This window comes from Nicotiana tomentosiformis, chromosome 9 (assembly GCF_000390325.3).
Source record: "Nicotiana tomentosiformis chromosome 9, ASM39032v3, whole genome shotgun sequence".
In the NCBI taxonomy this organism is placed as follows: domain Eukaryota; kingdom Viridiplantae; phylum Streptophyta; class Magnoliopsida; order Solanales; family Solanaceae; genus Nicotiana; species Nicotiana tomentosiformis.
In genome coordinates this window covers 8,979,715-8,993,184 of record NC_090820.1, presented here as the reverse complement: position 1 = coordinate 8,993,184, position 13,470 = coordinate 8,979,715, and the positions used below count along the sequence as shown (strand labels likewise).

Below are 13,470 nucleotides of genomic sequence, written 5' to 3'. Positions count from 1 at the left end.
CTTGTCATTCACAAAACTCCTCTGTATGTTCCAACACACCTTAAACATACATTATCAATTCAAAATGATGTGGCTCTATCCCATAGGTTTCCTTTAATACTCAAATACGTTATTCCCAAATACCGTTGGCGCACTTTAAAATCTTAAATCATTAGGAATGTTTTACGATGCCTTACAAATACTACACCAAGCCCAATACGGGATGCATCACAATACACCATGTACGATCCTGAACCTGTTGGCAACACCAACACTGGCGACGTAGTTAAAGCAGTCTTGAGCTTCTGAAAGCTCGCCTCACACTCATCTGACCATCTGAACGGGGCGCCCTTCTGGGTCAACTTGGTCAGTCGGGCTGCTATGGATGAAAAACCCTCCACAAAACGACGGTAATAGCCCGCCAAACCCAAGATACTACGGATCTCCATAGCTGAAGTGGGTCTAGGCTAGTTCTGAACTACCTCAATCCTTTTAGGATTCACCTGAATGCCCCAAGAAAGCGATTGAATCCAACCAAAACTCATACTTTGAAATGTTAGCATATAACTGGTTGTCTCTTAGAGTCTGAAGTACAATCCAAAGATGTTGCTCATCCTCCTCTCGGCTGCGGGAGTAGATCAAGATATCATCAATAAACACAATCACAAATAAATCCAAATACGATTTGAACACCCAGTTTATCAAATCCATAAATGTTGCTGGGGCATTTGTCAGCCCAGATGACATCATTAGAAACTCATAATGCCCATACCGAGTCCGAAAAACTGTCTTAGGGACATCAGATGCCCTAATCTTCAACTGGTGGTAGCCAGACCTCAAATCAATCTTTGAAAACACCTTGACACCCTGAAGCTAATCAAATAAGTCATCAATCCTCGAAAACGGATACTTGTTCTTGATGGTGATTGTAATGACACGACCGGTTGTTTTGAGTATTTCAACCTCGTTTCCCCATTTACTGCTTAATTTGTGCTATATAACTGTTATGTGACTTGCCGGGGTAATTGGTTTGGGTCCGATAAGGGTTTGGAATAAATTAGAACACTTAGTTCCATGGCTTAAAACTTAAGTTGAAGAGGTTGATCAGATATTGACTTATGTGTAAATGACCCCGGAATAGAATTTTGATGATTCCAATAGCTTTTTATGGTAATTTTGGACTTAGAAGCGTGTCCGTAAAATTATTTGGAAGTTTGTAGTTAAATTAAGCTTGAAATGGCTAAAATAGGAAATTTAAGTTTGAAAGTTTGACCGGAGAGTTGACTTTTTGATATCGGGGTCGGAATCTGATTCTAAAAATTTGAATAGATTTTTTATATCATTTAGGACTTGTACACTAAATTTGAGGTAAATCGGACTTGATTTGATAGGTTTCAGCATCAAATGTAGAAGTTGAAAATTCTTAAATTCATTAAGCATGAATTGGGGTATGATTCATGGTTTTAGCGTTGTTTGGTGTGCTTTGAGGTTTCTACTAAGTTTGTATAATGTCTCAGGACTTGTTGGTGTATTTGGTTGAGGTCCCGGAGGCCTCGGGTGAGTTTCAGATGGTTAACGAATTGAATTTTGAACTTGGAACTTTGCTGGAATTTTTCTGATGCAGTGTTTGGTTTCCTTCTTTGCGTTCGCGAGAGGGGTCTCGCATTCGCGAAGAGGAACTGGAGGCGGGAAAGTTTGTTCTTCGTGTTCACGATGCAGGGATCGCGTCCGCGAAGGGTTGATCCAGTGTTCATCGCGAACACGTGATGGCATTCGCGTTCGCATAGAAGGCTTTGGGGCAGTGGAGCATTAAAGCTTCGCGTTCGCGAAGTGGAGAACACGTTTGTGAAGGCCAGGCTTGGTAAAGCATCACGTTTGCGAGGCTGCATTCGCATTCGTGAAGAAGTATTTGGAGCAGCACAAAAATGTGCTTCGCGAGCGCGAGGGAAGTAATGCGCTCGCGAAGGAGAAAGGCTTGTGCAGAAACTTTAAGTTTAGAAAGTCCCATTTTCTATTTTTGACGGAATGGAGCTCGGGAAGAGCCGATATTTGGGTGATTTTCAAGAAAAACAATAGGGTAAGTATTCGTAACTCAATATTGGTCAAATTACCTAAATCCATGGTTGTTTTTAACAATTAATTGGTGAATAACGTTGGAAATTTTAGAAAACCCTCTTGGTTTAATTTGAAGATTTGAGGGTCGAGGTGATGTCGAAATTTGGTAAAATTGGTATGGTTGGACTCGTGGTTGAATGGGCATTCATATTTTGTAACTTTTGTCGGATTCCAAGATGTGGGCCCCACAGGCAAATTTTGAGTGAAATTTCAAATTTTATTGGAAAATTAGTATTTTGATATGGAATTAATTCCTATAATTTGTGTTGACTGAATAAAATTAATTGTAAATATATTTGAGCCGTTCGGAAGTTCATAAGCGTAGAATTGAATTTCTGAAGCATTGTTTAGCATGCTCGACATTGGATTCGGCTTCTTCGAGGTAAGTAACGCTTCTAATCTTGGAGCTGAGGGTATGAACCCTTAGTAGGCGTGTTATGTGTTTGGTGTTGAGGTGACGCACATGCTAGGTGACAGGCGTGTGGGCTTGCACCATGTGAATTGTGACTCCATTATTCATGCGGTACTGTGTAGTTACCTGAACTTATTTGTAATCATGAAATCTCTATGTACTAGAGTTATCGAGTTGTGATTCATGTTAGAAACCATGTCTAGGCTACATGTTTATTCTATTGGGACCCATTGAGGTCGTTACTGCTGTTGAGTTATTTGCTTACATAGAAATTTCATACTCAGTCAAGTTCATTCATTTCATATCATATCTCAGTCCCTGTTGGTACATATTGACATATCATATCATCATTTTGGGCTAGTATCCTGACATTGTAAGCCTGAGAGACTGGAGATATTGATGACTGAGTGAGGTCGGGGGCCTGATTGTGAGAATATTGATACTATAGCACGTGAGTTGTCCGTGTAGTTTATAGCGCTTGGGCTGAAGGAGCCCCTCTGGAGTCTGCACACACCCTAGTGAGCGCGGTTGATTTATATTGAGGGATGGATCTTCCTTGGACATGGATCTTGTCTGAAGCATTTATATTGAAGGATAGATCTTCCCTGGACATGGATCTTTTCCGAAGCATTTATATTGAGGGATGGATATTCCCTGGACATGGATCTTTTCCGAATCATTAATATTTCGGGATGGATTAGGCTTGTACACTGAGTGACTGGATGACGGTTATTATTTATATATATTGGGATGGATCTTCCCTGGGCTAGATTGGCCATATACAATACTGAGTGATTGAGTACTATGATTGTGCGAGTACATAAGTTCATTTCTGAGATACATTGCATTGACATGCACACATGACATACAAGAATAAAGATGTATTTTCCTCATGCTGTACGGTATCACGTCATTCATGACTTCTTACACATATTGACATATGGGCATAGTAATGCATTTTACACTGGCTATCTGAAAAGAAAATGAAACATTTTATTTATTGTTGAAAGGAGTTTTGGGAAAATTACTGTTTTCAAACTTATATTTTTGGCGACTTTAGTAAACGACTTGGGTTTTCACTGATACACTGAAAGGCAGAACTATTTTCAGAAATCATGATTAAGATGAGCATTTTATCTTTGAGTTACTTCTTTTATTACTTGCTTTACATTGTTATGGGCTATTGTTGGCTATTGGTGTTGGACCCGACCTTTGTTCTTGCTCGTCACTAATTTCAACCTAAGGTTATGTTTGTTACTTATTGAGTACCTGGGGTCGGTTGTACTCATACTACACTTCTGCACCTTGCGTACAGATTTTTGATGATGATATTGTACGACGAGAGCTGGATATGAAGATGTACTTGCGTTCCAGTCATCTCTGCCTCTTGTTCATGGTAGCTCCAGAATTATTAATCTGTTTATATATATTTCAAACAGATGATGTATTTTTATTTCACACCAGCACCTGTGACGTCGCAAAAGCGACCAAACAACCGCAGAAGCGATCTCTTCCGTAGAAGCACTTCAGCCTTCGCAGAAGCGGTCGCGCATTTGCGCCTCATTCCTCCACAGAAGAAACGTAACAGGCCAGTGCACAGGTCGCAGAAGCGGTTGCGCACATGCGGTCACCATTTCGCAAGTGCGATTAAACTAGGTTCTGCCAAGAACCAGCTGCTTTCAACATGCTCTAAACGATTCGAATTTTGTCCGAAATTCACCCGAGCCTCTCGGGACCTTGTTCAAATATTCCAACAAGTCCCGTAACATAATACAGACTTACTCAGGGTCTCAAATCACATCAAATAATGTCGAAATTACAATTCACACCTCGATTTGGACTTTTGAGTTTCAAACTTTTCAATTTACAAAACTCATGCCGAAACGTATTAAACGAATCCGGAATGACTTCAAATTTGGTGCACAAGTCATAAATGACATAATGGAACTATTCCAGTTTCTAGAATTAGGTTCCGACCCCGATATCAATAAAGTCAAATCCGCGATCAATCTTTGGAAATCTTTAGCCTTTCAAACTTTAAATTTTCTGATATTTTAGAGAGATGTAAGAGCATGTTAGAGAGAGAAGGAGTAAACCTAACATTCTAATCATCCAATCTTGCATCAATCTCCAATAATCAAGGAAGCTAATCACAAGATCTTCATCTAAGAGGTAAGGTTCCATACCCCTAGTCTTTAATTTCGAGTTTGGGGTAAAAGATGGGTGATAGAGAGTATGATTCTTGGGTGTAAGAGTATTATATATACATGTTTGTACTAATAAGATTTGTGGGAAGATTGTTGACCTAAAATAAGTAAATATTGGGTTGAGGAGTAAAGAAAATCTTGTAGCCAAATTTGCACACCTAGTATTCGATAAGATGCTCAAATGAGCTGAAACCATGAATATCTTCCTAATTTGTGTTCAGTTTTGTTATGCCTCAAAATAGATTGGGATTGCTAGAATTTTAGGAATGTTATAGTAATTTAAGGAAAGCTCAAAGTGAGGTATGTTGGCTAAACTATTCTCTTACAATTGAATTCCATGATGTTCCCGTAAGTTTCAAGTATGGTTGTCTCAAGTTCCTTATTCAATGTTCCCAATAAATTTGATTGTCCCGAATAAGCAAAGTGTCAAGAATTGTGTATTCAAAATGTGTTTCGAATGTTACTATCACATTATGTTATCCTTCGGGAATGTGTTCAAGAATGATATGTGCATTAAAATATTATGGCTTTGAGTCATATTTCAAATGAAAGTTATGATGCCAACTTGTGTGAGAAAAACTCGATATGCTTAAGACTTTTAATTACTCATATGTGTACCTGAAGTCTTTATTGAAAATGCCTTGTTGTTGATAATCTATAAATATGCTTAAAAGTGAAAGAGGTGAGTTGAAGATATAAAGTGTGGACACTATGCCAAGAATGAAAGTTATACTTGTGGACAATGGTGCCAATGAAATGAAATGATGTGAGAAAAGTTATGAAATGAGCCTTGATTCAATTGTACTAAAATTGACTTTGAAAATAGAATTGCCTAAAAGCTTATGAACTCAAGTGATGCCCATGTGTGACTGTTTTAGCTAATGCTATGCTTTGTGAGTTTTTTCAATGTGTTTTGCGTTCCTACATATTCATGAGTGGAAATTATGTGTTGTCCTTTTTAGGGAAAAGTAATTCAAGAATAAATGTCGTGTTACTTGTTTATGGTTTTAACTTGTTCTTTGATTGTCAATCATTTTACTCCATTTCTTGAAAAGAAATCTATTGTGCTTAAACTCTTCATTTTCAATAAAATTAAAGTTGTGATTTCCGGAATATTATATATGTTGATATTTATGATGACGATCCATGAAAGGATAGAAATGAAGGTGTGGAATATGAAATACGGTCATTGTACCATGAATGAAGAATCATATGTATGGCGAAGAAAGCTAATGAGATAATGATATTGTAAGAGGATGAAAATGCCAATGAGGCTATAAATGGTGTGAAAGGTTATGAGGTAAATGCATCTGTATTGTTGTTTCCTTTGTATGAAAATCAAAAAAATATTTTTGGGAGTATCTATAGTCACCGAGGAAGGGTAGATTGAAATAACCTATCCTCGAAACTACACGTACCGGTGTAGGAGTGGATTGTAATTATTTCCCTTATTTGGGATGAGATTGATGTGATAAAATTATTCCCCTTAATTGGGATGAGATGATTGATAGAAAAGGATGATGTCGATCCATACAACATTGTGGTGAGATGGCCTAGCCGATTGGGTCATGATCGGATACCATGCCACACACATGGTGGTGATTGTGCTGGAAATTTTATTTGAAATTGTGATTATGGTTGATGTCTCTAATGAGATGGCCTAGCCGATCGGGTCGTGATCGTACTCTGTGCTAAAAGTACGGTGGTATTGGTATTGAGAATGATTGTGGTTGATGTCTCTAATAAGATAGCCTAGCCGATCGGGTCGTGATCGGACTCCGTGCTAAAAGTACGGTGGTATTGGTATTGAGAATGATTGTAGTTGATATCTCTAATGAGATGACCTAGCCGATCGGGTCGTGGTCGGACTCCGTGCTAATATTACGGTATTATTGGTATTATGAATATGAATATTGGTATTGTGAATAGTAGTAATGTGAACAGTGGCATATCGATGCTAAAGATCTCCCAACCAAAATTGTATAAGAAGTTCGTATTTTGAAAATTATTATGTTTTAAATTAGACATATGGATATTATTGATTGTGACTAGCTGCTTCTATGGTTTCCCTTTTATTATATTGGTATTCTATTTGAAAGAGGACAATTAACTTTACATACTAGTATTATTCCATATGTACTAACGTCCTTTTTGTCGGGGGCGATGCATCTTCAATAGATGCAGGTGGTTCATCAGCAGGCAACTTTGGTCCTCGTTAGCAGTCACTCTCTATTCAGCAGGTTTTGATGAGCCCTACTCTATTCCAAGCTTGATGTCATTTGAGTTGTATATTGTGTTTTGAGGTAGAGGCCTTGTTGCCGGCACTTCTATACTACTCTTCTGTTGTACTTAGAAGCTCCGTAGACAGGTTGTGGGTGGTATTCGATGTTGGGAATTGAACAAGTAATGTTGGTATTTGGCAAACATGTTTTTAATTATATCTATAAACTTGTAATATTTTGGAAATTATGAACGAAGTTGCTAATGGTTATGAAATGGGAGTTGTTAATAAAATCGTTTCAGTGTTTGATTAATGGAGTACATCTCCTTTTTATTCATGGATGAGTTTGGGTAGAAGAAAATCTAACAGGATTTCTAGACCGGGTTCACTCGGTTGCGCTCCCCGATTTCGGGGCGTGACAGTATTGATGCGGGATGGCAAGGTGATTGTGTATGCATCGCAACAGTTAAAGGTTCATGAGAATAATTACCATGTTCATGACGTAGAAATGGTAGCCATTGCTCATACGCTGAAGATTTGGAGGCACTATCTTTACGGCATGTTGTATAAGGTATTCATAGATCATTGGAGCTTGCAGTATTTGTTCAAACAAAAGGATCTTAATTTGAGGTTGAGGAGGTGGTTGGAGCTATTGAAAGACTATGATATCACCATTTTGTATCATCCTGGGAAGGTCAATGTGGTGGCCAATGCCTTGAGTAAAAGGGAAGTGAGTATGGGCAACCTTGCATACATTCCATTTGGTGAGAGACCGCTTGCATCAGATGTTCAGGATTTGGCCAATCAGTTCATGAGGTTGGATGTTTCAGAGCCCAGTTGTGTTCTAGCTTGTACAGTCGCTTGGTCTTCCTTATTTGAGCACATCAGGGAGCGACAGTGTGATGATCCTCATTTGCTTGTCCTTAGGGACACAGTGCGGCATGGTGGTTCCAAGCAGGTTACTGTAGGAGATGATGGAGTTTTAAGGATGCAGGGTTGTGTTTGTATGTCTAATGTAGATGGACTTCATGAGTTGATTCTTGAGGAGGCCCACAGTTCTTGGTATTCTATTCATCTGGGTGCCGCCAAGATGTATCACGACTTGCGGTAGCATTATTGGTGGAGGAGGATGAAAAAGGATATAGTGGCATATGTAGATCGGTGCCTAAATTGTCAGCAAGTAAAGTATGAGCATTAGAGACCTGGTGGTTTGCTTAAGAAGTTAGAGATTCCAGAGTGAAAGCGGGAGCATATCACTATGGATTATGTTGTCGAACTCCCATAGACTTAGAGAAAGATTGATGCAATTTGGGTGATTGTGGACAGGCTGACCAAGTTAGCGCATTTCATTCATGAGGCAGTTACCTATTCTTCAGCACAACATTTCATCCTCAGGCGAACGGGCAATCCGAGTGAACTATTCAGATATTGGAGGATATGCTCCACGTATGTGTTATAGATTTCAGGGGTTCTTGGGATCAATTCTTGCCACTTGCGGAGTTTGCCTGCAACAACAGCTACCAGTTGAGCATTCATATGGCTACCTAAGAGGCATTATACGGGAGGTGATGCCGATCGCTAGATGGATGGTTCGAGTCGGGGGAGGCTCGGTTGTTGGGTACAGATTTGGTACAGGATGCCTTGGATAAGGTCAAGATTATTCAGGGTCGACTTCGAACAGCTCAGTCCAGGAAGAAGAGTTATGCCGACCGTAGAGTTTGTGATGTTGCATTTATGGTCGGAAAGAGGGTATTGCTCCAAGTTTCACCCATGAAAGGTGTGATGAGGTTCGGAAAAAAGGGCAAGTTAAGCCCTAGTTATTTGGACCTTTTGAGATTCTTCAGAGAGTGGGTGAGGTGGCTTACAAGCTCGCATTGCCACCAAGTTTGTCAGCAGTCCATCCAGTGTTCCATGTTTCCATGCTCTGGAAGTATCACGGTGATCTGTCCCATGTGTTATATTTCAACTCAGTCCAGTTGGACAAGGATTTGACTTATAAGTAGGAGTCGGTGGCTATTCTAGCCTGGCAGGTTCGACAGTTGAGGTCTAAGAGTTATCTTTCAGTTCGAGTGCAATGAAGAAGTCAGCTCGTCGAGGTAACTACTTGGGATTCCGAGCCAAACATGCGAAGTAGATATCCATACCTTTTCACCAGTCTATGTACTTTTCTATATCCATTCGAGGGCGAACGGTTATTTTAAAGGTGGAGAATGTGATGACCCGATAGGTCATCTATAGGTTTAAACTTTAAATCTTTGTTTCAAAGCCTTCGATAGCTTTTTTAAGCCCTCCTCGATTCGCATGCGCTGTTCGGGTACTTTTTTTGGAAGGCTTTTATGTTAAAAATTGATAAACTATGAAATTTTGCCTTAAAGATCCTTTTGAGTTGACTTCGGTCAAAGTTGTAAGCAAACGTACCCGGATTCATGTTTTAATAGTTCTGATGGATCCGTATCGTGATTTGGGACTTGGGCATATGGTCAGAATTGAATTCGAAGGTTCCTAGCTCGAGTTATCGTCTTTTGTCGAAATTTGAAAGTTTAAAGGCTTAATGAATCTAAAGGTTTGACCAATATTTGACTTTGTTGATATCAGGTCCGTATTTTGGTTCCAGAACTCGGTATAGGTTTATTACTATATATATGACTTGGCTGTCAAATTTGGTGAAAACGAAGTTAATTTGACGTGATTCGGACGTCACGTTGTTAAAATAGAAAATCTAAAGTTTTCTTGAAAATTGCATCTGATTTAGTGTCTGGTTCATAGTTGTAGGTATTATTTTGGTGATTTGATCGCGAGAGCAAGTTCCTATGATGTTTTTGGACTTGTGTGTATGTTTGGTTTGGAGCCCCAAGAACGCGAGTGAGTTTCGAATAGGCTACGGAGTTAGTTGGACTTAGGAAAAATGCTGGTGTGCTTAAGTTCCCGTGCAGGTCTCTGACCTCGCAATTGTGAGGTCACTGTTCACAATTGCGAGGAATCCAGGTTCATGTCTTAGTCGCAATTGAGAAGAAAATCTTTGCAATTGCGAAGATGGCTGGCTCAGCAAGGGATCGCAATTGCGATCAAAAGGTCGCATTTGCGGGGGACCAGAGTTCGCATTTGCGAACATTTCATCGCAAATGCGACGATAGCAGAGGTGCGAAGACTTCGCAATTGTGAGGGCTTTTTTGCATTTGCGGGGGTTCGCAATTTTGCAACTAGTCAAAAACTAAGTTAGACGGCAATTTTCTCATTCTTTCAAATTTTCAAACCTAGAGAACCCTAGAGGTGATTTTCCCATAAGCCCTTCTTCCCCAATTCATTGGTAAGTGATTCTATCCTATTTTCTTTCAAAATTCCTTTACATTTCATAAGATTTGAACCTAAAATCTAGATTTTCATGGTGGAAATTGGGGGTTTGGGTAGAATTAGGGATTTTTGTAAAATTAGAACTTAGACCTCAAATTGAGGTCAAATTTCAAAACAAATTATATAACCGGTCTCGGGGGTGAATGGGTAATCGGGTTTTGATCCGAATTTCAGGTTTGGATCAAGCGAGCTCGAGAGTTGACTTTTGTTGACCTTTTCAATAATGACCTAAATTGAATCTTTTTCATTCATAGGTAGTTCCTAAGATTTATTTTGAATTGTTTGGTTGATAATTTGCTAGTTTTGGTTGGTTCGGAAGCTTGTTTGAAAGGCAAAGCCGTCTTTGAGCTTTGAGTTGATCTTTGGAGCAAGGTAAGTGTCGTGGTTAACCTTGACTTGAGGGATTAGGACTTGTTTGCCTATTTGCTACATGTTTAGATGTTGGGTACAACGTATATGTGAGGTGACGAGTACTTATGCGTTGTTGTTGGGTTAAAGCATGTGTGTGGGACTTGTTTCTTGTGATTTATTACTTTCTTTGATCATGATATCCATGCTTATACTAGTTTAATTACTAAATTGATCGTTCTTTCTGCATTTATAGACTGTCTATAATAATTGAGTATTGTTTCTGAAGTTGAGGTTGGTTTTGTGGAACCTCTGTTGACGTAAAGTTTGTCCTTGTTTATTTCATCTCCCTATTGTTATATGTTCATTGTTATATGGTAAGGGAGAGAGTTAATGCACGAAGGTGATGTCGTTCTGTATCTATTGATTTATGATGAAAGTGAGAGTAAAGGAACGAAGGGTGATATCATGCCATATTTGAGAGTAAATGCACGAAGGGTGATGTCGTGCCATATTTGAGAGTTAATGCACGAAGGGTTATGTTATTCTGTATCTATTGATTGATGATGAAAGTGAGAGTAAAGGCACGAAGGGTGATGCCGTGTCGTTATTACTGTTTCATAGTGAGGTTGAGAGTAAAAGCACGAAGGGTGATGCCGTGCAGTTTTGTTCATTATGTTTATTTGTTTTGCTGGTTAAAGGCTTATTGACTATTTCTTGTTATCATTCCCTGTTGTATTTATCGTATCTTGTACCCCTTTCACATGTCCCTTCTCAATAGTACATGTTTAGCTTTTATTTGTTATTATGTTGTACATATATCGTTATTTGCACAGGCTTATTTATGTGGGTGTCCTATCATAACCCCGTCACTATCTCGTCGAGGTTATGCTAGACACTTACGGAGTACATTGTGTCGGTTGTACTCATACTACACTCTGCACTTCTTGTACAGATTTTGGTACTAGTCTCAGCTGTCTGTGAGGCGTTTCAACTCGGATTAGCATTTGGAGACTCGAGGTAGATCTGCTGGCGTCCGCAGACTTTGAACTCCCCTTCCACTTTTCCCCTATTTACTGTTCTTTTCATTCGAGATAGTTGTACTTATTTCAAACCCTATTTGAAGAAACTCTAGAAGCTCGTGTACTTGTGACTCCAGATCCGGGTTGTACTTAGATATTATTGGTTTTATGTCATTCTGCATTCCGTATTGGTTTCATTTTAGTTTAGTTGGTTTTACTAATTTGAATTGATTAATATTGGCTTAAATATCCTCTAATGTTGGCTTGCCTAGCAAGTGAAATGTGTCATCACGGTCCTGAAGGTGGAAATTCTGAGTCGTGACTGGGATAGTCCTCACTAACTATAATGTGAGAATAACAACCGTTACTTCTTGGGTTGGGATCTGCAATCGTCCTTCTTGCATTATTCTAAATTAAAATCTTTAGATTTGTATCAAACATACACTCTTAACACCCAATAATTCTGATCTTCTTTTTCCAAAAGTACGATTAGGAAAGAAAACTAATCTAGAGAAATATATTTTAACATTTCCTCAATTTGATTTTGAAATTTTATTCTTAATTTTCAAGATCCATGCAAAAATCAATTGACTAATTTAAGGATATCGATTGGATATGAATGCATGTAGTAATGTGTTAGGAGGAAGGATACTTAAAATCTATCACATTACGAGCAAATCGAGTTAATTTCGCATAACCAATCTTATTATTGAATCGCACAACTCATTCATGTCGACCTCTTTTTTCCTGTCAATTCAATAATCCTCTTCAAGTTTTCACTTACAATCGAGTTTACTTATTACCGTTCCCTTTATCGAATCATAATAAAAGAATATAACGAACCAAAAATTAAATTTAAATAACTTATTATAATTTATTGCTTTAACAACTCTAAGTAAGGTGTTGCAGTACATTGTTTTATTCTCACCAACCCTCCCACTTATTACTCAGTATACTCATCTCAACCACAATGAAGAAAATTAAGTTAATCAAAATTAAATCTAAGCATTTTCTTCAAAGAAAAAATAATAAAATTAGTAGATTTAAGAAGCAATATAGAATAGACAGTGAAAATTCAATATTTGATGCTATTATATGAGACACGAGATTTCACTATACTATAAGTTTTGATTAATATTAAATAACTATGAGAATTGAATGTGAGTACGAGATACTTAGACGGTTAGTTTTAATTAAATCTAAACAAGTAACCATGAGAATTGAATCTACGACTATTGTGTGAGATACAAAATATTACTATATAAGTAGTCATGAGAATTGAATATACCGCTTTTACGTAAGAGACGAGATCAGATATAAATTATGGGGTAAATAATTAACCGCAAATAAGTAGCCATGTGAATTGAATCTATCACTATTACTTGAGAGACGACATACCACTAGATTGTAAACCTCCATTAACAATCCTAATTAAGGTGTTGTAGTACATTGTTTTATTCTCACCAACCCTCCCATTTATTACACAGTATACTCATCTCAACCACAATGAAGAAAATCTAAGTTAATCAAAATAAAATCTAAGCATTTTTTTCAAAGAAAAAATTAAAATTAATAGATTTAAGAAGCGATACAAAAGAGACGATGAAAATTCAATCCGTGATGCTATTGTATGAGACACAAAATATCACTAGATCGGAAGTTTTGATTAAATCTAAATAATTAAGTAATCAGGAGAATTGAACCTACAATTATTGTGTAAGACACGAGATACCATTACGCTATAAATTTTAATTAAATATAAATAAGTAACTATGAGAATCGAAACTACGATTATTGCGTGAGACACGAGATATC

At 38.0% G+C, this 13,470-nt stretch overlaps 1 protein-coding gene across 1 annotated transcript; it reads left to right on the top strand.

Annotated features, from left to right (window-relative positions):
- The first annotated feature begins 7,361 nt into the window (after window positions 1-7,361).
- LOC138898365 (uncharacterized) lies at window positions 7,362-8,045 on the top strand. Its single transcript, XM_070184424.1, has one exon. It carries the CDS (start codon window positions 7,362-7,364, stop codon window positions 8,043-8,045), a length of 684 nt encoding a protein of 227 aa, XP_070040525.1.
- Window positions 8,046-13,470: the final 5,425 nt, after the last annotated feature.

Coding starts and splice junctions, on each gene's coding strand:
- LOC138898365 (XM_070184424.1), top strand. CDS start 7,362: ATGCGGGATGGCAAGGTGATTGTGTATGCATCGCAACAGTTAAAGGTT.